Source organism: Podarcis pityusensis (genome assembly GCF_964106645.2).
Source record: "Podarcis pityusensis genome assembly, chromosome: Z".
Taxonomy (NCBI): domain Eukaryota; kingdom Metazoa; phylum Chordata; class Lepidosauria; order Squamata; family Lacertidae; genus Podarcis; species Podarcis pityusensis.
The window spans coordinates 50,335,273-50,361,180 of NC_138044.1; the positions used below are offsets into that span (position 1 = coordinate 50,335,273).

At 44.0% G+C, this 25,908-nt stretch overlaps 1 protein-coding gene and 1 long non-coding RNA gene across 3 annotated transcripts; one reads left to right on the forward strand and one right to left on the reverse strand.

Moving 5' to 3' along the window:
- Positions 1-2,536: 2,536 nt before the first annotated feature.
- Positions 2,537-25,661, forward strand: HPRT1 (hypoxanthine phosphoribosyltransferase 1). Of its 2 annotated transcripts, XM_080990419.1 has the most exons (9): positions 2,537-2,956; positions 8,726-8,832; positions 10,528-10,711; positions 12,806-12,871; positions 16,741-16,758; positions 17,299-17,381; positions 20,140-20,186; positions 21,224-21,300; positions 24,682-25,661. In XM_080990419.1, the coding sequence occupies exons 1-9, from the start codon at positions 2,540-2,542 to the stop codon at positions 24,727-24,729; spliced, it is 1,047 nt and encodes a 348-aa protein (XP_080846545.1). In that variant the 5' UTR covers positions 2,537-2,539; the 3' UTR covers positions 24,730-25,661. The 2 variants fall into 2 exon arrangements, with proteins under 2 accessions (XP_080846545.1, XP_080846546.1); XM_080990420.1 differs by lacking the exons at positions 16,741-16,758; positions 17,299-17,381; positions 20,140-20,186; positions 21,224-21,300; positions 24,682-25,661 and adding an exon at positions 15,531-16,710.
- Positions 12,980-14,483, reverse strand: LOC308468315. Its single transcript, XR_013981558.1, has 2 exons — positions 14,392-14,483; positions 12,980-13,966 (listed from the first exon to the last, which is right to left on the reverse strand). It is a non-coding gene; the product is annotated as an uncharacterized lncRNA (long non-coding RNA).
- Positions 25,662-25,908: the final 247 nt, after the last annotated feature.

Genomic DNA, 25,908 nt, shown 5'->3' on the forward strand with positions numbered 1-25,908 from the left:
ACTGCAGAAAAGGCCTGTTCTCCTGTTGCCACTCTGGAGGTTACCAGAGCATAGACATAACATAGACAGAGCATAGGCTGTCCATGTCCAGATTGGGGGGGGGAGCTGGTCCAGCAGCCGAAGATGATGGAGGGCTCTCCGCATCACTGAAGCCAACTGAGCCTCAAATGACAGCAGAGAATCCAGAAGGACCCTCCCCCCCAAGCTACCAACTAGTAAGAATAGAGTAATAATAATAATAATAAATTTTTATTTATACCTCGCCCTCCCCAGCCAAGACCGGGCTCAGGGCAGCTAAAAACCAATAATAAATACAAGTTGATTAAAATACAATTTAAAAGATTAAGATACAACATTAAAACAATTAGGGAGCAATCTCATCATAGGAGGAGAAAGGAAAAAGAAAAAGGGGGAGGGAATCAAACTGATTCTAAGCCAAAGGCCAGATGGAACAACTCTGTCTTACAGGCCCTGCGGAAAGAAGTCAGATCCTGCAGGGCCCTGGTCTCATGAGACAGAGCGTTCCACCGGAGCCAGTGTTGAGAAGGCCCTGGCTTTGGTTGAGGCTAATCTAACTTCCTTAGGGCCCGGGACCTCTAGGCTGTTGCTGTATATGGACATTAGGGTTCTCCGTGGGACATACCAGGTGAGGCGGTCCTGTAGGTACGAGGGTCCTAGGCCGTGAAGGGCTTTAAAGGTCAAAAGCAGCACCTTGAACTTGACCCTGTACTCCACCGGGAGCCAGTGCAGCTGGAAAAGCACTGGGTGAATATGCTCCCATGGCAGAGACCCTGTGAGGAGCCTCACTGCAACATTCTGCACCCGCTGGAGTTTCTGAGACAGCTTCAAGGGCAGCCCCGTGTAGAGCGAATTACAGTAGTCAAGCCTGGAGGTGACCGTTGCATGGATCACTGTGGCCAGGTCTGGGCAGGAAAGGTAAGGGACCAACTGCTTGATGCGGCAAAGGTGGAAAAATGTCGCCTTGGCTGTTGCTGTAACCTGCGCCTCCATGGAAAGGGAGGCGTCAAGGATTACACCCAAACTCTTAATGGAAGGCAATGGCACTAATTGGGCCCCCGCAAGAGAAGGGAGTTGGTCCCTCATCCCTATGCCATCCCGACCCAGCCAGAGGGCCTCTGTCTTCAAAGGATTTAGTTTCAATCTGCTCCCATGAAACCATCCAGCCACAGCTTCCAAGCATCTGGTCAGTGTGTCTGGGGCCCAGTCGGTGTGGCCATCCATCAGCAGATAGAGCTGAGTGTCATCAGTATATTGGTGACAACCCAGCCCAAAGCTCCGGATAATCTGGGCAAGGGGGTGCATAAAGATGTTAAAAAGCATCGGGGAGAGGATTGCGCCCTGCGGCACTCCACACACCAAGGGGTGGCGTGACGACAACTCCCTCCCTAGTGCCACCCTCTGTCCCTGACCAGAGATAAAAGAGCACTGGCACCTGCTGCCATACGGGTACCTCTTTTTTCTTTTTTGACCAAAAAATAAAGCGCTGCATATAGTTATTGAGGCTCCAATGGTAAATATGTTTTCTAAAGAATAAAGAAGCCTAGTATTGGACTGGAGCAGAATCACAGAACTATAGAGCTGGAAGGGATCATCCAGTCTGACCTGCTGCAGTGCAGCAATCCTGGCCACAGCTGTCCCTGAGTGAGCTTGAACCACCAGCCTCCTGGTTAACAGCAAGACACACTGACAGCTAAAATACATACAATGGTGCAGAAACAGAAGAAGAAAATAAACCAACCCCTTGCCTGCGTGAGGCATATCTGGAGCAGACCTGCCCCTTGCGCCCTGTCAGGCTTACTCATGAGCAAACTGGGAGGGTTTCTTATCAAAGCAAATAGGCGGAGGAGGGAAAGGACCGCCAGGGCTCTTGTGGGGAGGAAGAGGGAGCTTCGGGTTGGGCGACCCCAGGAGCCTTCTGTGGAGGGGGGGGGGGGCGATGAAGAAACGCTGTCCCGGGGGGTGCTGTGAAAAATAGGGGATCTTAACAAAAAAAAACACTATACCACCCCAGCCCTGTTGATCTCGGCGAGGGTTACTTTGGAGTAGCCACATATAAAATGGTCAGCTGAACTCAAAGCAAGCAGGCAGTCAATAAGGGGCAGAGTGCTGAGGTCCTTCCCATTGTTATTAAGGGAGGGACAAGTCTCATATTATGTATATATATAATAAATGAATAATAAATGAATAAATAAATCGAAAATAAGTACTCGTAAAAAAGGAGGGTGCTGAGATATACAGATACAGATAGATTGACGGATAGATAATCTCAGCACCGTTAAGTGCATGTGTGTATGTCAGTACCCTCCTTTGCGAGTACTTACTTTCGATTTATTTGATTGTTCGTTTAGTATTATTTATTTGGGGTGGGGACCGCCCTCGTTTTTATACGGGGGTGTTGAGTTTCCCTTGCCCTCCTCTATGAATACACACACACGTGTGTGCTTCATCTATGGGCGCTGTTGTTCTTTTATATCTATTTATGTGTGGCGGGGAAGGGGGCGTTGTTTCCCCTCACCTTATGTGGAGACCTATGGGGGTGACATCCCACAGGCTTGTTTCTCGTCAGGCCTTGAGGCGACGGCGCCCCCGCACCCCCCTCCCTTGGCGGCGGCGGCGGCGGCGGCGGCCATGTTGCGCGCGGCGGGCGTCGCGGGAGGCGGCCTCCTCACGAGCAGCGCTGGGCTGGGCTGAGGCGGTTGCTGCCGCCCCCCCCCCCGCCCGCCCGCCAGCGCGCCGCTCCTTCTTCCCTCTCTTCTCTCCGGGACGTCTCTCCGCACCGCCGCGCCGGCAGCCGCCCAGCAGCCCTTCCCCGCTGCCGGAGCCCCGCGACCGAGGAGGGACCGAGGAGAGCCTCGCCGGCCGGCCGGCCGCTCCCTCCCACGCCGCCATGGCCGGGCACAGCGGTCACCCCCGCGCCAGCGCCGCCTGCATCGTGGTGAGGGGCCGAGAGGGGAGGGGGCTGGGACGGGGGGCTGCGGACATAGCCCCACATGAGGCGGGGGGGCGACCCTCAAACCCCCGCCCTGCAAGGCATGGGGGCATCGGGGCTTTCTCCCCCCCCCCCCCCGCCAAGTGGGTAGCTGGGGTGGGGGACCCATAACTGGGAAGGTGCTGGAAGGCCAAGGGCAGGGGGCCTGGAGCCTGCGGTGCGGGCCCGGAGGGTGTCTGGAGATGTGGGGTCCGCTTAAAAGGAGGTAGGGGGAAGAGGCCCTTGTGGACCTCCACCTCCCCCGCAGTTATCCCCTCCACACGCCACCCCCAAAATGATTGTGATGGTTTGCATATATTATTTCATAAAATTCATACACCAATTGATGGCCCCCAAAAAGAGAAAAACACATTTAAAAGCCTCAGATCGGTTTACAAAATGTGATAAAACTCTAAAATCAGGGGAAGGGGATGATTGCAATGCATTATAATGTACAAGAAGTTTAAAACACTCAAACAGATAAAGAGGCACACCACCAGCATTTCTAAGAATCTGGCTATATACCGTAATTCCAGGTTTTGTTAAGGGGCAGTTGGTTGACATAGGAAAAGTGTGCTGCCTTTGGGAGTGAAGCCTTGGAGGGTTTCAGCTGTGGCTGCAGAGCCCAAAAGGGGAGAGGCATGTTTTGTTCAAGGCAGGGCAGGCGAAGGAGCGTCCAGTTGGTTGTGCGGCTGAATTTGGGGAGGCTGATTTGGACCAGGGTCAGCCCTCCTCCCCACATCCCTACTTTTGAAGGGGTGCTGGGGGAGGGCAGGGTTAGCGCCTCCTCAGGAAACTCTGGAGAGGAGAATGATAACCTGGAACAGAAGGAAAAAAGATTTTGTTACATTCAGAGAGTTGGGGGAATTAATATGTACCCCCAGCTAATAGGGTTCAAAGAGGAAGGAAGGAGAAGGTGAATGGCTTTAAACTGGAGGTTAATCTGGGGAGGGTTGAAGAGTTTAAAGTGGAGGGGGGATAGTCATTTGGTGTCTCAAGGAAAAAGAGGTTTTTAAAGGGGGGAAACGATGTTTTTCAGTAGTGTTACTGATAAGGGATAGAAGTCTTAACTTGTACAAGCACTCATGACCCTGACCATAATCTGTATTTCTAATATACTAGGGATGATTTTTTGAGGTATAAATAAAGAATCAGGTTTCTGGGCATATTCAGAATGCCTTCATCTCAAGTTATGCCTTTTGCATCAAACCATTACAATAATTTATCTGTTTATATATGGATATTGCCAGAGTTAATATCTACAAAAGTATGCAACTATTTTTTGTGTTCTTAAAGAAAAAGAAAAAATTAGGCCTACTGAGGTCAATCAGCTTATTTCTAGGTAAGTGGTTTAATGTTGCAGCCTTAGACACATTTGGGCTGCAATCCTAAACCCACTTGCCTGGGAGTAAGCCCCACTGAATTCAGTAGGACTTACTTCTGCATTTACATGGTTAGGATTGTGCTGTGTAACCTATTAAACTCAGTGGTGCTTACTTCCTAGTAAATGTGCATAGGACTGTGCTCACCAAGCACATGTGAAGATGAGTAATTTCCTGTTCAAGGAGTCTAGTTCTGAAATATGTTTCTTTTGTGTCCTTGACTTCATTAGCTTGAGCTAGCCATATTTGGGTTTGATGCAAATAAAAAGGACTCCAACTGATTTCTGTAACTGAACATGTCAGCATGTTCAGTTGGATAAGACAACACCATAAGTATGAACATTTCTCATTAAATTAACCCAATGCCTTACTTACTATGAAAGTGGATTTTGAATTTCAGTTTTCCTCATCTCAGGATAGTTATTCTTTCTTTCTGCAATACATAAGTATACAGTATACAACTGTATACAATACTTATACTTATACATATTATATTATATTATTATATTATAATTATAACTTGAGGGGTAGAATTAAGGTGGGGTGTCAAAAGCCAGATTTAGTAGGGAGAGAGAGAGGCATCACCACAAGTCAGGGAACCCCAAAGTTTCCTCTGGTGAAATACTTTGAAATGTCAGCAACATGGCATCTTTTATGTTATCATTTGAACCCAGGCTTTCTAAACTGATGTTCATAGAGGAACCGCTACCACTGCCTGACTCCTACTTCTTGAATTGAAGGGGTACAAAAGTCTGGATTGATCAGTTGCTGTTTAACGCTGGTCAAGTTCTATGCAAGGAGCTTGGCTCCCTGATATACTGCGGAGCTTAGGGCATAGACAAGCTTGGAGGCGGCTTGAACGCAAATGAATGAAAACTCCAGTGGAATGCAATTGAACACTGGCGAGCGATCATCATCAAGCTTACTTAGTGGCAGTGAATGATAGCAAAGTATGCCTCCTCGCTGTGCTGTCCAGTACAGAGCTTTTCTGGGTAGTACCGGGCCTTTTACAGTTGGGAGCAAAGGAGGTGGGAGAACAGACAGTAGCTCACTGTGATTTGGTTGCAAAGCATTGGATAAAACTGATTACATCTGCCAGGATCTTGACGCCACTGTTAACAGCAGATGAATCTCGAGGGGTGTCCAGAGCACAGTCTAGTCCTGTTGTGTTGGATGAGTTTCCGTTAGTAAGGCTCGAAGACATGGACAAGGTGCTAGGATCGGTCAGGGCACTCGCTTTCGCTCCGGACCCTTGCTCCTCCTGGCTGATAGAAACTAGCAGGGGAGGGACAGCTGGCTGGGCCAGGGAAGTGGTTAATACCGTCTTGCGAGAGGAGGAGGTGGTCCCTGCCCGCTTCAAGGAGGCAGTGGTGAAACCACTCAGCCAAGAAATCCTCCCTGGATTCAGAACATTACTTCTGTTGTCTATGCTCTGGTAACCTCTAGGTTTGATTGCTGTAATGCATTATATGTGAGGCTTCCTCTGAAGACGGTTTGGAAACTTGGTGCAGAATTCAGTGGCCAGGTTGCTCACCAGGGCAAGCCAGTTTGAGCATATTACACCAATCCTGGCCCGACTGCACCAGTTGCCAATTATTTTCCAGGCTCAGTTAAAAGTGCTGTGTTTTGACTCAGAACTGCAATACCTCAAGGACCACCTCTCCCCATATGAGCCTACCCGGACCCTGTGATCATAATCGGAGGCCCTTCTTTGTGTGCCTCCTTCATGAGAGGTCCAGAAAGCCACAACATGAGAATGCCTTTTCTGCGGTGGCTCCTTGTTTGTGGCATTTAAGGGAGGCTCACCTGGCACCTTCATTATATATCTTTAGGTGCCAGGCAAAAACATTCCTCTTCTCCCAAGGCCTTGGCTAGTTTAGCAATCTACAGCCTTTTGAATTGTTGTTTTTGTTCTTTACTATGTTATGTATTTGGCCCTTCACCTGTGATCCTCTGCTGAAGTGCAGTATAGAAATTTTAATAAATAAATAAATCCTCTCATAGTAGGCACTGCAAGTAGGGGAACCCAATCTGGGGTCTTCCAGACACCAGTAATGCCCACTGATAGAACCTCTATCTCTGGCAGATGAACTGAAATGCTCAGTTCAGTGGAAAGATGAGAAAATGTTATTTGAGGAACCTAATAATAAATACAGAGCCAACAGGGTTCTGCACAAGCCTTCTGATAAATCTAAACATTTGCTGTTTATGGATTGCTGCAGCATATTTTATTCTAGCCCTTCAGGTGTTTTTGACTAGAGGGTACCAGTTTGGGGAAGGCTGTTCTGTTCCAAGTGCTACAGTCTCCGTGGAACATTAAGACACATCTTCAGCATCTATTTATCACAAGCCGGGTTCAGTTTCTTTCTGCCATGTGGGTGTTAACCAATTGGTTTATGAAGAGGCAAAGGAGCATGGTGTTCCTCTCAAGGCCATTGCATAAAAGTGCATCTGGCTTGCTGCTGCAATCAAATTAGTTGTTTCTACCTGCAGAATGTTTCTCATGAGACTATAATTCACAACGAGGGATTCTTTAGTTGTATTGCTGCTCAGTAGCATACAGGACAGCCAAGTGTGGTTGGTAGCAGAAGCAATTAAAAAACCACACACACATAATCAGTATGTTGATCTTAGCTTTGATAAGGGGAACATGCACCTCTCCATGCCTTTAAAAGTCGCCAAATGTATCTCTAGGACTAATAAGGTCTAGTCACTTACTGCTGTTTGAAACTGAGGTTTTCAGTATTCTCTAACATATTTTAAACATTCCGAGCAGTGTTTTGTTTTTGATATCTTGGGGTTATATTATTTTAGGAGCTGCTTGTAGTAGAGTATCCTGGCTTTTTCTCAAACTTTTAGGTTTTTTAAATCAAATTCCACCTCCAAAAAAAACCTTCTGTTGTTGCTGTTTTCAAAAAAGCCTCAGAAATGTGGGAACTGAAAGGGTCAGCATAATGTTGTTTAGTCGTTTAGTCGTGTCCGACTCTTCGTGACCCCATGGACCAGAGCACGCCAGGCACTCCTGTCTTCCACTGCCTCCCGCAGTTTGGTCAGACTCTTTGTAGCTTCGAGAACACTGTCCAACCATCTTGTCCTCTGTCGTCCCCTTCTCCTTGTGCCCTCCATCTTTCCCAACATCAGGGTCTTTTCCAGGGAGTCCTCTCTTCTCACGAGGTGGCCAAAGTATTGGAGCCTCAGCTTCACGATCTGTCCTTCCAGTGAGCACTCAGGGCTGATTTCCTTAAGAATGGATATGTTTGATCTTCTTGCAGTCCATGGGACTCTCAAGAGTCTCCTCCAGCACCATAATTTAAAAGCATCAATTCTTCGGCGATCAGCCTTCTTTATGGTCCAGCTCTCACTTCCGTACATCACTACAGGGAAAACAAGGTCAGCAGCCACACTACCTGGGGTGTACGGGACATCCATTTCTTTCTGGTATAGTTCCTCTGTGTATTCTTGCCACCTCAGCATAATACCTAATCACAAATACTGTATTGTCCTCCTCAGAGTCTACTTCTTCCCCAAAGCCTCTCCCAAACTACTTCTTCCCCTGCCACTTGATTCCCCTCAACCCTTCCCCACTTTCTCTCCCTGGTCCCTGGTCAGCTGTGCGTTCTGTGCAGTGCCCAGCATTCTCTTGGTGCTAAAGTTTGCCTGTAGCAGAATCACGATTCCCAGTTCAAAGATGGGAGGAGATTGTAGTTGTCTGCAGTTTTCAACTGGTGCATTCCTCCCAGAGTCAATGAGTCTCTGAGTAGGATGTGAAGGCTGTGGTGGCAGATAAACCCATGAGTAGCAGCAAATATACATCATTCAGCTTGCCTTCCTGGAGGAGCCCTCTTTGCTGGAGGGTGGGGAGGAGAAAACTGTACTTGCATGCTCTGCTGTGGAGCTTTGCTGTCATGTATTTTGAGGATTCAAGTCAGAAATGGTGCACCATTGTCCTCTATTGATCCCACTGACTCTTCCATAGCTCTGAAAGTTTTCATTGCCTTGCCTAGTCCTTAGATGATATTTTCTCAATATTATTTTTATTTAACTTTTCCCATTTTTCCATTATAAAGGATAACCCACCCCCAACTGCACAAACTATCTTTGCATCAAAATAGTTTTCCTTCATCTCAAAGCTAATTAACAGAATAAAATCCATTCCCCGATATCTTTTTCACTGGAAATACCATAGTTGAAGCCCCCTGGAGCCTCACGCAGGCAAAACATACACTCTGCCAATAGATTATAGCTTTGAATTTTTGAGTAATCCCAGATTATGAGGCTTTTTAATATATTTTTGTTCTCTGGGAGGATATGTAACACATTGTACCTGACCTCACCTTTTCTGTTTTCCTTTTAGATTGGAGATGATGAACAAGGATATGACCTAGACTTGTTTTGCATACCAAAACATTATGCAGAAGATTTGGAAAAAGTATATATTCCTCATGGCCTTATTATGGACAGGTTTGTTTTACTCTCAGCAATATTCAAAAATGATTATTTGCATGCAAGCCTCTGCATGTTTGTTCTAAGGAGGTTTTACTTTATGGTGGCTCTTGCAGCTTGCTTGGAAGCAGTGTCTGGTTTACTGGAGTGTAGATAAATTGCCTCTGTACACAGTAAAGGCAGTTGCTGTGGAAGGGAACTTCTCCTATGCCAGCAACACAATGCTCTGAGGAGCACACAGCTCCTCCTGGGTTGGACTTCCTAGTTCAGTGGAACCCAAATTGTGGTCTGCGGATGACTGCTCCATTCAGCCTGTCCACAGCATTTATGTAGATTGTGGCTGAAGACAAGAGATGGCACATCCATCACATTAAATATTGATACTAATTCGTAATAGTATTTTTATTGTGTCTTTTAATTCTTATATTGGGTTTTAATTTGTAATACAAAAAGTACAATATATAAGAAGTAAAAATGCAATTGCAAATCAAATGGCTTCTAGTGGAGTACATTACCATTGCTACAGCAAACAAAAATCCTTATGTGGTCCATCAGCAATTTTGAGGTGGTCTAAGGGGGTGGTGAAGCTTGGGAACCATTGCTCTAATTTTCTGCACCTCTAGCAAATTGTTACCAGTTCCTGACCCATAAAAAGACAGGTAATTTGCCCATAATTCATATGTTAACGAGAAAAGGGATATAAGGACATACTGTAAATTAAGTGTGTGCATGTGTATATATGAGGTAACAAGTTTCCTCACTGACACACTGGTGTATAAATCTTGAAAGCACAGAACTTTAAAAATTTGAACAGCTTTCTGTTTCCTTGTTTCTGAATTTCCGGAGTGTATTGTTGGTGCCTTACTAATCCAAGCTGCAGTATGCTTTAAAAAGTGATTTAATTTACCTTCTGAAGACCTGTATGCTTCATATCTTTTGAAAGTTGTCCAGTAACTAGGCAGAGACTGAGATTTACTTTGGCACATGCTGCCCTGTAAAATCAAGGGAGTTTGGCAGTACTGCTATTAGATTAACCTTGACAAGTGAGAAAAAGCAGAAATGTCACTGACCAGTAAATAGCCCTATTTTGTCAGATGGGAGATAAATACAATATCAGGGAAAGATGCTCTGTTGGCTTTATCTTTGCATGAATGCTTACCATGGTTTGTCCAAGCCAGTGGGGGTGAATAATAACATGATATAATGAGAATAATTTTCAGTCTCAAGTCCTTGAAGGAGGGCCTCTCCTGTTACTTGTCAGTCTGGGTGTTGAAATCTTATTGGGACAACCTTCTTGCGATCCCACTGGTGATTTCTACTCAGTGGGCAGTTGTGTGGGGAAGAGTCTTAATAGTCTTAAGGCCCCATCTGCATATATTTTTTCTCCTCTCTCCAGAACTATGGCTGACATCTTTCTTACTGAGTTTTCCATGTGGTGTGAAGACACATCTTTTTGGGCAGGCCTTAGAGTAGCAGTTTGATTTTAACTCATGTTCTGACTGTTAGTCTTTTGGAATAGTTTTATATTTTTATGTTGTAATTTATTATTCTTATGATATGGATTTGTATATGCCCTGGAATCTCCTTGGAGGAAGGCTGGTTTAGAAATGGTACAAATAAGTGTGTGTGTGTGTGAGAGAGAGAGAGAGAGAGAGAGAGAGAGACCTGGCACTGGGCTCGGTGTGGCAAATTAGTTTGTTTCTCTTTCCACAGAACAGAAAGACTGGCACGAGAAATCATGCAGAGTATGGGAGGGCATCACATCGTGGCTCTCTGTGTACTTAAAGGGGGCTACAAGTTCTTTGCTGACTTGCTGGATTATATCAAAGCCCTGAATCGAAACAGTGACAAGTCTATCCCTATGACCGTTGACTTCATCAGGCTGAAGAGCTATTGCGTAAGTGTGTCTGCAGTCGCTCACGCAGATGGCTATCCAACCACTGTTTAAAAGCACCAATGAAGGAGAGTCTGCCACCTTCCAAGGCTGCCTGTTCTACTGTTGAACGGCTCTTACTGTCACAATGTTCTTCCTAATGTTGTGTCAGGGTCCCCTTTCTTGTAATCTGAACCTGCTGGTTCTGGTTCTGCCTTCTGGAATAGGAGCAAACAAGCCTGCTGCATCTTCCATGTCCTATTCAAATGGCGCTGGAGGTTTTAAAGCAGAGGTTGGATAGCCATCTGACAGGGATTCTTTAGTTGTGATTCCTCCATTGTGGGGGGTTGGGCTACATGACTCTTGGAGTTCCCTTCTGTGGGGATGTTTGAGGGGATATATTCTTTTATTATATCCTTCCTAACTTGCATCAGCAAGTTCCATAACTTAGCAGAGTTGTTAAACAATCTCCCTTTTAAATTACACAGCAGTTAGCTAGTTGCAGGCTTGTCTAAGCCTCACTATTTAGGATTCCTGGTTTTCCTTTTTATATCCCTCCTAAAAGAATAGACACAACCATATGATTAAAGTTAACATAAAATTAGTTTACTTACAATCATCCAGTTCACAATAAGATCCCTGAAGGCAGACTTAATTTACAGAACAGCCTATAACAATGTGAACTATCCCATAAGGGAAATAGTCTCAAGTGGCTGCGATTCAGCAGTCACTTCTCCTAACTCTTAGGAACACAAAAAATGGAAAACAAAAAAGGCGGAACATGGAGGCCATGTGCTCATCTGTCCAAGAACAGACCACACCAACACTAAGTCACATGCAAAGGAAGTCTGTCCCAGCTCAGGAGGAACTAGCAAGTTTTCTCCTGAGTGATACATTGCATGTGCATTGTGGGAATGTTGTATTTGACTGCAATACATTTTTACATCCTACACCTTCCAACTCTACAGTTCTGTGATTCTATGAGGAATACCATTGATGTTAACATTTAGCTGAGGCTTAGGTCCAAGGAGGATAACAACTTGCTTTTGGAAATTATGTGCTTGGTTTTATTTTTTGATTATTAAAGGTTTTTCTTTTACTTTAAGAAGGTAGGTGATTGTTCAGTGTAACATTTATCATTGAGGAAACAGAAAATACTTAGGAGTTTAAAGTCATATAAGAAAAACTTAAACTACGAATTTGAAAAGCACATATGGAGTATATTATTTCTGTGATCAGGGCACTATACTTCTGTGATCCCATTCCCCTTAACTAAGGACCTGATTAAAGTACACAAAAAGGAGGGGAGATAAGTAGAAACAACCTAATTGGAAACATAAATTTATAATTTGCTTGAGTTGTCTGTGAAATTAGAAATTAAATTGTTTACAGAGTTTTGAGGGTTGGGATTAGGCAAGTTTACAAAGTAGGGTATTGACATCACATGAGTGATAGTATATTTCTTTTTAGACATCAATTTTTAAAGGCAATTCTTGTTTGCTGTCAAAAGCACAGATACAAGTATGACAGCTTCCTTCTTCTTAAAACTACAAATGGAAACATTAAGTGCCTTCTTTTCTAGATGTTTTGTACCTTTACACTTTGGTATGTCCTCATATTTTAAAATAATGTAGATGTACTTTCAGCTATCCATTCTGTCAATCGCCTTTTTAGTCCCTGGTACATCCTTGACTGTCTCTTCCAGACAGACAGCTTTATGTTCTACTGTGGGTGGGAGTGATGTTTTATGTTCATTTTTAAGAGGCTTAGTCAAGGTGGGGGAGAAGCACTCCTGTCTTTGTAGCTCACTTTGAGTTCACATTTCTGAAAAATAACCTGATGGGAGGAAGAAGAAGAAGAAGAAGAAGAAGAAGAAGAAGAAGAAGAAGAAGAAGAAGAAGAAAGAGGGAGCCTTATTCTGTGCAGGATTGGGAAAATTTTCCTCTTCCTCTGTTGTATGGTGAATGTTGCCAGCCAGTATTTACAAACTTTTTAAAAGCTTCATTTTTCGAGTAGGGCTTTTGGTTTGTTTGTTTGTTTGTTTTTGTGTTTAGTGAAGATTCACTTTATTATTATTCTCCTCCAAACCCTTTCTTTTTCTTTTCTCTCTAAAATCAGAATGACCAGTCCACTGGTGATATAAAGGTAATTGGTGGGGATGACCTCTCAACCTTGACTGGCAAGGTATGTAATAAATGGCGATATATAGATAGATAGAGATAGATAAATAGATAGATAGATAGATAGATAGATAGATAGAGAGATACGGAAATTTCTGTGAAGCACTTTTGTATGCTACTAATTTTCCATCACCAATTAGTTACACTTAAAGACAGAGCACAATTGAATCCATTCTGTGAAATGCAAATAAAGGTGAGAGTGCACATGCACCAGGTTGCAAGGTCTTCTTCTCTCGCTGGCTGTATTTTGCAACAGCACAATTGCTGTGTATGTTTTTGTTGCCCCTTCCTTAGGGGCTTAAAAAAAATCATAGAGAAAAAACACATCAATTCCTATTAGCTGTTATAGTGAAGTAGAACTTCATTATACAGAAGCAGCAGAGCTCTCTATACCAGATGCTGGGGACAAAATCTGGGGAAGGTTATTATCCTCATGCCCAATTTGTAAGTCCCCAGAGGCACCTGAGAGTCACTGCAGGAATGAGGACTAGGCAAGACTATTGTTTTGATCAAGTAGCCACTGACGGATGTGGCTTATGTTGTCTTTTGTAAATGGTAGCACTTGCTACTAAGAAACATTATAATAGAACATGGCCATATCAACTGCATGCAACACCTTAGGAGCAATTTCCCTCATTTTTGTTCCAGTGTTCCATGCTGCAAAGTCTGTTTGTGGAAGGCAATCTAAATTTGAAAAAAGTAAACTGCAAATACTCTTCGGGAGTCTTGTTACTTTAGAAGTATAAAAGGAGACAACTGTGACCAAAGAAACATAATGCTACAGTAATCAAGTCAAGGAAACAATTTTAAAAACCAAAGTATAAGACTTGAAATCTGAATCAGTGAAGTGCAACCTGTGAACAGAATATGCCTGGCACAGATGTAGGCATATTATGTTTATTTGTGGCATTTTATTGGTTCAGGTTTCAAGTTTTTTATTTCCCCTGACACTTTTGTTTCTAGGATTAGCTCTTGCAGTCTGATACATCTTCAAAGGGACACAGGAAGCTGCAGGTCAGACTGCAGGCATGCCTCCTTTCATCGCGCCTCACTTTGTTGCACTCCGCAGATACTGCTCTTTACGAGGACCAGGGTGCAGCTGCAGGCAGCCCACTCACTGTCAGGGAAGAGTTAGAAGTTTCCAGTTTCCCAGAGGGAGAAAGCATTCCCCAAGGGGGGAAGGAGAGCAGTGAATCTAATAGAAGGGAGCAAGAGGAACAACCGGGAAGAACCGGCTGTTCCCAGGAAAGGCAAGGGTTCAGTTCTAGCTCAGATTGGGAGGAGGGGAGATACCGGCCAGCTCTGGCCAGGAGGTTAGAAAAAAGAGCGGGAAAACGAAGGGAAAGGCGCCTTCGCCATTTTGAGGGTGGCTGGTCACGGAGAAGCAGAGCTCAGAAGGTATCTGAAAGAAGTGACTCTGAGGAATAGTAGTTAAAGATAAGAACCATTTATAAGTTTGTTAATACGCAATAAAAAGTTATATAAGAACAAGAAGTGTTTGTGTGGTGATCTGAAGAGGACAACGACCAGTCCTGACACTCACTTCCAGTGGAAGAAAGCCCCCCCCCCTTCTGGCCACAGCAGTGGAGCTGGCCAGGGCTGGGGCTGGGTTTTTCTCCTCCTGCCCTTGGTTGCAGGGGCCCCTTGCCTAGACTACAGCATAGTGTAAACATAGCTTTTATATCCAAATGGAAACAACAACAACAAAAAGTGTGACTTGCTTTATTGCAATACTAGCTTTATTGTGGTGGTATGGAACCGAGCCTGCAATACAGTGGTACCTCAGGTTAAGTACTTAATTCGTTCCGGAGGTCCGTTCTTAACCTGAAACTGTTCTTAACCTGAAGCACCATTTTAGCCAATGGGGCCTCCAGCTGCCACCGCACCGCCAGAGCCCGATTTCTGTTCTCATCCTGAAGCAAAGTTCTTAACCTGAAGCACGATTTCTGGGTTAGCAGAGTCTTTAACCTGAAGCGTATGTAACCTGAAGCGTATGTAAGCCAAGGTACCACTGTATCTCCAATGTGGTATGTGTATTTGTCCCCCTAACCCAGCATTGTTTGCTCCAGTTAGCAATGGTTCTGCAGGATATCTGGCAGCAAAGAGTCTCTTCCAGTCACCCAGTGGCGTAGCATGGGGGGTGCAGGGGGGGCCGGCCGCACCGGGCGCAACATCTGGGGGTTAGGGTTAGGGGGCGCAAATCCACGGGTTAGGGTGCGCAAATTACTTGCCTTGCCCCGGGTGCTGACAACCCACACTACGCCACTGCAGTCACCTGATCACCTACCAACCTGACCCTGGAGGGGCTTGGAGGGTGTTGAACTTTGGGCCTTTTGCATGCAATGCAGCTGCCCTACCACTGAGCCCTTCCCCTTATCTTTACAGTATTGAGAAGATAAGACTTCTTAAAATATAATTCTGGGGTGGGGAGCTTGTGCCCCTCCTGATGCTGCTGGATTACAACTCCTTGTGATCATCCTTGACAGTTGGCCGTGCTGGCAGTGGCTGATGTGGGTTGGATTCCAACAGTCTCTGGAGGGCCACAGGTTCCCCACTCCTGCACTCGAACATCTTCTGAAGTGCATCTTGTCTTCTTTGTAGTGCTGCTTCTGTCTAATAGCAGCATTCATCTCATCCTCTATTTTGTGCCTACTGCTGTATAGAGCAAGAAATGTCCCCCAAAGGCTGTTGCAATATTCTGTTACGTCTCCCCTCTCCTGGTTCTGCCTTACAAACAGAGCTGCTTGTCAAGACATTCAACTTTCATTTGTCATGTAAGGTGTGAAACATTTCACTTCTAACAGTAAATATTAATGACAGTAGCAAGTAATGCTATAAGGATCATACAAAATTTTTGAAAACCTTAACCCCACCCCTGCTATCAGTTATTCTCTAAGCTTTCACAGAAGGCTTCCGATTGTGCCTCCCAGTAGATATAGAGATGTAGGATTGCACAGGATGTCTTGAGGTTCTGTCTGCAAGTGACCATACCAATGATGCCTCTAGGGCCTTGGGTGCTCCCTTACTTGCACTCTGCAACCTCTAGGCTTTGTTTATGTGGGGGTTGGGGGGGTTCACCCCCTACTCAACTTCTTCATGGATAGATAGCACATTCACATTTAGGTACATGATTCAGTTCTAAATCACTCTCTACTTTAAATATGAAGACAAGTCATGAAAATATGAATGAGTACTCCCTGTTCTGAATTCTAATGTGGCACTAGTTATAAACTGCCTTATACATAGTCAGGCCATTGATCCATCAAGCTCAGGATGGTCTTCCCTGACTGGTGATTTCTCGGCAGGGTTTCAGATGGAACATTTCCAGCCCCTCCTGGATAGCCAGGCATTGAGATTGGGACCTTCTGCTACTGATCCAGGGCCGTCCTAATTTTTACAAAGCTGTTCTGATGATGAATGTTCAATATTTTTGTTGTTGTTAGCTTGCCCTTGAGAAGGTGCCTAAACTAGCTAAGCAATATCAGTGCATTAGAAAGAATAGGATGTGGCACATGTTGTATTTCCTCTGGTACTAATGCTTCCCCGCCCCCTCAGTTGGTTCTGAAACTTGTTGCATTGAAATTGGTACTTTATTTCTGAACTATGATAAACTTTCGATTTTGAGTTTGTGCTAAAGAGCAGTAGAAACCTGAGTCGTTTAACCACAGGGCATAATTTTGTAGCCATTTTCTTCTGGTTTGCTTCATAGTTGAAGTATCCACCTATATTTGTGTGCTGGTTAATCAGGGAAATGAAAAATGAAAAACAGGCATCCTGAAAAGGTTTGGATAAATATAAATTGGAAACCAAGTGTTGACTTAATTAAATTCATGAGCAATTACTCATGAGTTTCTATTTTTCTCTTTCTCCTAGAATGTCTTGATTGTAGAAGTAAGTACAACAGTTTACATTTTCCTTTTTTAATAGGTATGATTTGAGGTAATGCTGTGAAACCAGTACAAATAATGTAGCACCATTTTACTCCAGAACAAAAACTATCCCTAAGCTAAAGTATGGATTAAAGCTCTCTCAAAAGAAAAAGCAATTTCTCTTGTACGAGCACTTAATTCGCATGCAGTTTTTTTTACTACTAAGATGGATAGCCAAGAATGCATTATTGAACTGATTCTGCTTAATTGCATTGTGACTTAATTCAGCTGGGGCTTGTTAATATTTTACACAAAAATGCTCTTGTTCTTGTGGAGACCATGTAAAGAGCTGATCAAGTATTGGTGTGCACTTCAAATTCTGGGACCATATCCATTTGCAGATATGTTCCCTTCACCCCCCCCCCCTTATAATTACTGACAGACACAAATGAGCACCAAATGACCCTGAATTTTATTCCTCCCCGTATGTATGATTATGAACCTGTAAGAGGTACTTGGCTGCAGCTTCACTTCACAAGGCTCTTTTTGTTTTAAATGTCAGGATATAATTGACACTGGTAAGACAATGAAGACTCTTCTGTCTCTGCTTAAGCAGTACAACCCAAAGATGGTGAAAGTAGCCAGGTATGTTTAATTCCTGCATTTGCTACAATTTGCTTTCTCAGGAACTTTTGCAGAATGATGAAAAAAGGTGGTACAGTTACACATCTTTTTGTATCCTTTTGAGGTCAGTTACGTTTAGGAGTTAATAAGTGCAAGGTTGGGGGTGTTAATTTTTCTCCATTGCTTGTGCTGGATATTGATCATTGCCTTTGTGATGAAGGTGCCCATAGTTAAAAGCAGTGGGCTCTCAATCCACCTCTATGCTTCAGCTGCTCAAGACTGAATAACAAAGAGAACTAGTCTAAGGGAAATTGCTTTATTAAAAGGTTTTAACAGTTTAGTTTTTGGTCTAAAAATGAGTGTCATCTTGGATCACTTCTCTCTTAAACACCCACATATTATACTTACTCTTAGTAGACCTTCTGCGTTCTTAGTACAATGACTCTTGCATCTCACTCAGTAGCTAGTTTAAATACTAATTTTTAACTTTAATTATCAGATTAACTCTGCCTTCCTAAACAAACTTCTTTATTTATTCTGTATATTTTGAGGAAAGTCTCCCACTGTCCACAGTATATTTTGAGCATAGGTAAAGTCACTTTTCTGCTGCACAAGTTTCATGGCAGTGCAGGGGCCTAGGCAGGGGGGAGATGCTTCAGGCACAGAACGGTGATGTGCTGAATTTCCCCTTCTGGCACCACTGAAGGAGGAAGAGAATACTTTTCAATGCCTGCTCCTCCTCATACACAATTGGTCAAAGTGCAGCCTTTGTTGTTTAGTTGTGTCTGACTCTTCGTGACCCCATGGACCAGAGCACGCCAGGCACTCCTGTCTTCCACTGCCTCCCGCAGTTTGGTCAAACTCATGCTGGTAGCTTCGAGAACACTGTCCAACCATCTCGTCCTCCGTCGTCCCCGTCTCCTTGTGCCTTCAATCTTTCCCAGCATCAGGGTCTTTTCCAACTACCGCACAATCGCACTCATTTCACACGCTAGCAAGGTTATGCTTAAAATTCTACAAGGCAGGCTTAAGCAGTATGTGGGCCAAGAACTCCCAGAAGTGCAAGCTGGATTTCGAAGCGGCAGAAGAACCAGAGACCAAATTGCAAACATGCACTGGATTACGGAGAAAGCTAGAGAGTTCCAGAAAGACATCTACTTCTGCTTCATTGACTATGCAAAAGCCTTTGACTGTGTTGACCACAGCAAACTATGGCAAGTTCTTAAAGAAATGGGAGTGCCTGATCACCTCATCTGTCTCCTGAGAAATCTCTATGTGGGACAAGAATCATAGAATCATATAGTTGGAAGAGACCACAAGGGCCATCGAGTCCAACCCCCTGCCAAGCAGGAAACACCATCAGAGCACTCCTGACATATGGTTGTCAAGCCTCTGCTTAAAGACCTCCAAAGAAGGAGACTCCACCACACTCCTTGGCAGCAAATTCCACTGTCCAACAGCTCTTACTGTCAGGAAGTTCTTCCTAATGTTGAGGTGGAATCTTCTTTCTTGTAGTTCGGATCCATTGCTCCGTGTCCACTTCTCTGGAGCAGCAGAAAACAACCTTTCTCCCTCCTCTATGTGACATCCTTTTCTATATTTGAACATGGCTATCATATCACCCCTTAACCTCCTCTTCTCCAGGCTAAACATGCCCAGCTCCCTTAGCCGTTCCTCATAAGGCATCGTTTCCAGGCCTTTGACCATTTTGGTTGCCCTCCTCTGGACACGTTCCAGTTTGTCAGTGTCCTTCTTGAACTGTGGTGCCCAGAACTGGACACAGTACTCCAGGTGAGGTCTGACCAGAGCAGAATACAGTGGCACTATTACTTCCCTTGATCTAGATGCTATACTCCTATTGATGCAGCCCAGAATTGCTTTGGCTTTTTTAGCTGCCGCGTCACACTGTTGGCTCATGTCAAGTTTGTGGTCAACCAAGACTCCTAGATCCTTTTCCCATGTACTGCTCTCAAGCCAGGTGTCACCCATCTTGTATTTGTGCCTCTCATTTTTTTTGCCCAAGTACAATACTTTACATTTCTCCCTGTTAAAATTCATCTTGTTTGTTTTGGCCCAGTTCTCTGTCAAGAAGCCCAGGATGTCAATATTTATTCTTGCCATCTCATTTTTGACCACATCCAACTTACCCAAGTTCATGGTTTTTACATTCCAGGTTCCTATGCAATATTTTTCTTTACAGCATTGGACTTTCCTTTCGCTTCCAGGCATATCCGCAACTGAGCATCCTTTCGGCTTTGGCCCAGCCACTTCATCAGCTCTGAATATACTTGTCCTTGTCCTCTGCTCTTCCTCAGTAGCATGTTGGACGCCTTCCAACCTGAGGGGCTCATCTTCCAGCGTCATAACTTTTATATGCCTGTTGTCTTTGTCCATGGAGTTTTCTTAGCAGGGATACTGGAGTGGCTCGCCGGTTCCTGCTCCAGGTGGATCATGTTTGGTCAAAACTCTCCACTATGACCTGTCCATCTTGGGTGGCCCTGCACGGCATAGCTCATAGCTTCTCTGAGTTGTTCAAGCCCCTTCGCCACGGCAAGGCAGTGATCCCTGAAGGGGAGAGCAGCCTTTATGCTCACTTAAAACTTGGCTGTAGAAAGAACCCTCTAACTGCCACTGTAATCCAGATTCAGTGTTTCCACTGTGATATAGCAGTGGGGGAGTACAGAACTTAGAGGCTTGGCATGCAGGGAGCAGGGAGTGCATTTCATGAGTTAATTTCTACCCACAATTTACTTTTTTTGCTTTGGGGTCTTTTTAACAGCTTGTTGGTCAAAAGAACACCTCGAAGTGTAGGATACCGTCCTGACTGTAAGTGAAGAGCTCAGTGCACCTTAAAATATATACATTTTTAAAACAATGTAAAAATCTCTATATTCAGATTGAAAGTAGATGAAATTTGACTGCAGGGAGTCACTGGCCTAAAGAACAACTGTAATGTTACAAAATGGGAGGGATAAATGAGGACAGAAAAGAATTATAGGAGCTGGAGCAGAATTAAGGAGAGTGACCTGGCCTCTGTGGATATGTACTGTACTTGGTTTGCAGTGTGTTTAAGTAGAGATACCTGAAGGACTTGTGAAATGGGTAACGGTGCAATCCTGGGCATATTTACTCCAAACTGTGTTCAGTGGGGCTTTCTCCCTATTAAATGTGTTTAGGATTGCAGCTTAAATTGCAGCTTTTGCAATAATTTAACTCCTTTCAGTGGTATGTGTTTTTCCACTCATTTGGGGCCTTGTCACCTAGTCCCTACCGTGACGCGGGTGGCGCTGTGGGTTAAACCACAGAGCCTAGGACTTGGCAATCGGAAGGTCAGCAGTTCGAATCCCCGTGACAGGGTGAGCTCCCGTTGCTCGGTCCCTTCTCCTGCCAACCTAGCAGTTCAAAAGCACGTCAAAGTGCAAGTAGATAAATAGGTACCGCTCCGGCAGGGAGGTAAACGGCGTTTCCGTGCGCTGCTCTGGTTCGCCAGAAGCGGCTCAGTCATGCTGGCCACATGACCTGGAAGCTGTACGCCGGCTCCCTCGGCCAATAAAGCGAGATGAGCGCCGCAACCCCAGAGTCGGCCACGACTGGACCTAATGGTCAGGGGTCCCTTTACCTTTACCCTTTACCACCTAGTCCCTACTGTCTCACTCCTTTGGACAATGGTGTAGCTTTTCCATGTATCAAAATGTACTGTCAGTTTTATGTCTCCCTGTTTTATCCTTGTTACATTTTTTAAACAATGCCAATAGGCAGCATTATCAAATAGGAAACTGGTTATGAATAATCCAGATAATGTAATATGATTATCTAAACATTGCCCAAATTTAACATACTGATGAATTCTGGCTCTTTTTCAGTTGTTGGGTTTGAAGTACCAGATAAGTTTGTGGTGGGATATGCTCTAGATTACAATGAATACTTCAGAGATCTAAATGTAAGTAATGAACAAAGATTGTCTTCTGTATAAATTAGAGTATTTCTCCCCCCTGCTCCCCTTCTGCCTGATCTTTACTGTCAAGTAGGAACGTAGGAAACTGGCTTATGCAGAGTCAAACCACTGGACCAGTATTTTCAGTGCTGACTGACAGAACTTCCCAGGGTTCAAGGCAGAAGGTCTTTTCCATTCATAACTGGGAATTGAGCCTGGGGCCTTCTGCATGCAAAACAGATGCTCTGCCACTGAGCCACAGCCCCCCTTCCCCTTGGTGCGACATTTCCTTTGCTTCTTTTACCGGTGGCTAGAGAAATGCCAGAATGAGGTTTTCGGCAGACGCATACAGTGGTGCCTCGCAAGACGAAAAGAATCCGTTCCGCGAGTCTCTTCGTTTTGCGGATTTTTTCGTCTTGCGAAGCAAGCCCATTAGAGGTTTAGCGCTTAGCGCTACAGTATTAGCTGATAAGCGGCTTAGTATCAGCTGTTAAGCGGCTTAAAGATCAGCTGATAAGCGGCTTAGCATCAGCTGTTAAGCGGCTTAAAGATCAGCTGATAAGCGGCTTAGCATCAGCTGTTAAGCGGCTTAAAGATCAGCTGATAAGCGGCTTAGCCATTAGCTGTTAAGCGGCTTAAAGATCAGCTGATAAGCGGCTTAGCCATCAGCTGATAAGCGGTTTAGCAGCTTGGGAAAAGGGGGGGGGGGGAGGAAAAAAAACCCTGCAGGAACTCGCAAGACATTTTCGTCTTGCAAAGCAAGCACATAGGAAATTCGTTTTGCGAAGCACCTCCAAAACGGAAAACCCTTTCGTCTAGCGGGTTTTCCGTCTTGCGAGGCATTCGTCTTGCGGGGCACCACTGTATTCTGCTCTTGGGGAACCCCAGGCTCTGCTGGCCATAAACTTTACAGGCACATAATGGGGTGGAGGGGGCTTACACACACTCCCCACGCAGAAGGGCTGTTTCCTGTATTTCCCACCAAGATCCGTTGGGCTCCCAAACAACCCCATTAACCTAACAGCAGTTTAGGTTCTCCTCCAACCTCAATTCTATATCCTTAAGCCTTACTGGTCAAGTGTGACATTTCCCAGGAGAGATGGGCAGAGAGCCTGTCTCAAAGCAGTTTTTGCAAAAAAGGCTAACAAGTATTTACTGAATTTCTATTGATGTTTTTAATTATTTTCTTATATATATTTATATTTTATTATAGTTTGTATGTTGTAAGCTTCCTTGGTATACTTTATGAAAGTGGAATGTAAACATTAATAATAATAATAATAATAATAATAATAATAATAATTCATTATTTGTACCCCGCCCACTCTGGGCGGCTTCCATAGAAACCAAAAATACAGTAAAATATCACAGATTAAAACCTTCCCTGAACAGGGCTGCCTTAAGATGTCTTCTAAATGTCAGGTAGTTATTTATATTATATATAATATATATAATAAATATATAATAAATAATAATAATATATAATAAATAATAAAATATATAATAAATTTTATATATATATACATATATATATATATTAATAATAATAAAAAATAAATGGCCATTTTAGAATCTACTAAGGTGGGCAGGTGAGACAGCTGACATAGCTTCTGTTGTTCTAAATATCCATGCAGCCAAGCTGATGCTAGTGTTACAGAATATCATAATTTTGTGGCTTGCTGTAATTAGACTGAATAACTACCCCTTCAGGTTCCATTCCTGATGATAATGAGGTAAAAGGAGCCCTGCAGCTTCGTCAGTGAAAGGTCCATTTCTCCATCACCCTGCTTCACACAGTGGTCTGTCTCTAGGCTTCCTTCTGCGAAGCCCACCAGGCACTAGGCCTTTTCTGCTGTGGTACCACCCCTCTCACCACCCCAGGCAGCTGTAACTCAGAGATGCGCTGCCTCTGAACCTGGTTATGATGGTGAACTGCCATGGACTTTGCCTAACCCCCTTCTAAAGCTGTTTGAGCTACTTGCCATCCCCATATCCTGTTGCTGTGTATTTGGAAAGTTAATTATGTGTTTTGTAAAGAAGTCTTTTACTTCTTTGTCTGTCCTGAATTTATTGTCAGTTTTATTAGGGGATCCGAAATTCAAGTATTATGAGCTGAGGGGAGATTTTCTGTACTCCAAGCTTAATTTTATGAACCTCTCTCACAATGTTGTGTTTCCCCACCAACACCACAGTAATTTTTTTCCCTAAACTAGAAATAAGAACAGAAGATTAAAAAAAAAAAGTACTGTCCTTTTCACCCCTCCTGTGTCAGCTTGTCCAGGGTTTGCAGCTGCTGTCTCTCAGACTAACAGGTTCTGTGCTTCACTCTCCACCATTTCTTTTTATCATGAGCTGTCAGGGGTCTTTTCCGTTACCTTTTTTTTATTATTTTACAGAAGGGTAGTCAGTCCTTGAGGGGTAAATTTATACACATTAATTAGTCTCGGATACAATTCTAAAAGAATGTGAAATGTTGCAGTTGATTTGGAAAAGAGTAATTCAGAATCAAGGACTTGTGAAGCGCTCAGTTGCTCCTAAATACAAGTTTCAAGAGTTGGAAATGTTGGATTCTTTTAAAAACTGAAGGATTAGTTATTTGGAAATAAATTCACCAAATAATTTGTCACTGCAGGGAATAGAGCTACTTACCCTGGGAGTCATTAGTGGCTGATAAGATGGTGGTTATTCTGTGAACTCTTCCTGTCAGCAAAAGGATTACCCTAGCAAAATGGGGCTTCTCCCCCACTCCTCCCCAGATCTTCTCCAGAGGGTTGGGAAAACCCCTAGAACTGATTTAGGGGACTCATGGAGGAAGGGAGGAGGGGAAGTTGTGTTGCAGAAGAATAAATCTTTGTGCTGATTGAACTTACTGTTATTATTATTATTTATTAAATTTGTATACTGCTCTATACCTGCAGGTTACATAGCCCTACGTTGAATGCATCCCAAGAATTCTAAGGCAATTCTAACATAGAAAGGAAAGTGTATGGTGACAGGGCTTTATAGTGGGAAGGATAGGCCCTTATTTGAAGGACCCCCTAGAAATGCAGAGCCAACTCTTTGGGCAGTGTTGGAGGAGAGAGAGAGGCACCCCGTGCTGGGGCAGGGAAGGAGCTATGCCAGGACTGCAGCAATGCCTCCACTCACTTCTCCTTCCAAAAAAGAGGGTGCTCTGCTTAGGGCATCTACTGGGGCAGTTCCTCACGCCCCCAGTGTATTTATGAAGAACGGGATGAGCTTCTCTCATGTTGAAGGCCCTAGTGGGAGATGTCCCCTGGGTCCTATTTCTTGGTCACACTCAGTGGTAACAGGCTCTGCAGAGCGTTTGTTCATCTCCTAGCTGTTAAACTCCTAATCCACACAGTGCTTTTACCCTCTCTCTTTCAGCACATTTGTGTCATAAGTGAGACTGGGAAACAGAAATACAAGGCATGACAGCAGTTGCTCCAGCACCACAGTTACGGGACTTTGAAATGTGCATCCACAGTGTCCATTTTCCTCTGCCTTTGGCTCTGGTCACCAGCTTAAAATTGTAGAGTTCTCCAACTTTGTTGTCATTTGCTTGCTATAACTTATTGCATGTACAGTATAATAACCTCGTCTTGTTCATTTACATTTGAGAAACAAAAAGGGGTTGCCGTTGTGTGTTCTCTCTTTCTCTTTCCTTTTTTAAGAAAATTGCACTATGAATCTACTGATTCTAGCTCCTTTCCTAGTGGGATTTGCTGTGTGTTTGACCCCCAAACATATTCCTCCCTCCCCGCTTTTAAACTTCAGAACTCAAATAGTTTTAAGTACTGTAAATGTATAATGCATTTTAAGATGGGAAATATTTTTTTTAAAAAACCAAGTAATTTAAGTTTTATATAGTAATGAAAGCAGAAATTAAGGTGATTATTGGATATCCAGGGTGTGCCACCGCCCTACAACAGAGGCACGATGCTCTTGAAGGAGTATGGATAATGTTATGCTAAACTGCTTTCTCTGTAGTTGCCTTACTTGCCTCTTACAGGAGCTCTGCACAAAAAATAATGCCATTTCAGCCTGAAAAGAGAGCAAGTGACATATAGAATGTTGAAGCAGCTACCAGGCTTTTCACCTCCTATAAAATTAATTGTATAGTCCACCTGGAACTTCTCTTACACAAACCCAAGGGGAGAAGAAAATGGGAATTGATTCACATCAGGATTGTCCCCTCCAAGCTCCAGCTGGATTCTGTCTTAATTTTCCTTTCCCTTCTCCATCAGTTGAGCAAAACTGCCTTTCAGAACTATCTTCCTGTATTTCACCTCAATGAAAAATGATTGTAATGTTGACTGTATGCACAACCAACATACTTTTAAATAAAGGCTGTTTCTCCAAAGGTAGCACCTTGATGACTGCGCTGGCCTCTTCCATCTGCCAAAACATCTGCGGTACATATGCCTCCTCAGGGTTCGCTACACCTTCCCTCTCTGTTGAAGGAAGCAAGGTCTGTGGGCCCCAGGCAGAGGGCGCAGTGCTCTGCACTAGATGAAACCAGTGCAACCGGTGCCCTGGCAAAGATCAGTTGTTCACTAAGCACCCATGTGTGGGCCATCAGAGGATGCTTTGCAAGTTATCCTTTTATTCTTT

Bases quoted from the DNA above. Each gene is read 5' to 3' on its own strand.
- HPRT1 (XM_080990419.1), top strand. From the start codon at position 2,540: ATGTGGAGACCTATGGGGGTGACATCCCACAGGCTTGTTTCTCGTCAG. The intron at 2,957-8,725 runs GTGAGGGGCCGA...TTTTCCTTTTAG, and splicing joins CCAGCGCCGCCTGCATCGTG to ATTGGAGATGATGAACAAGG. The intron at 8,833-10,527 runs GTTTGTTTTACT...CTCTTTCCACAG, and splicing joins CATGGCCTTATTATGGACAG to AACAGAAAGACTGGCACGAG.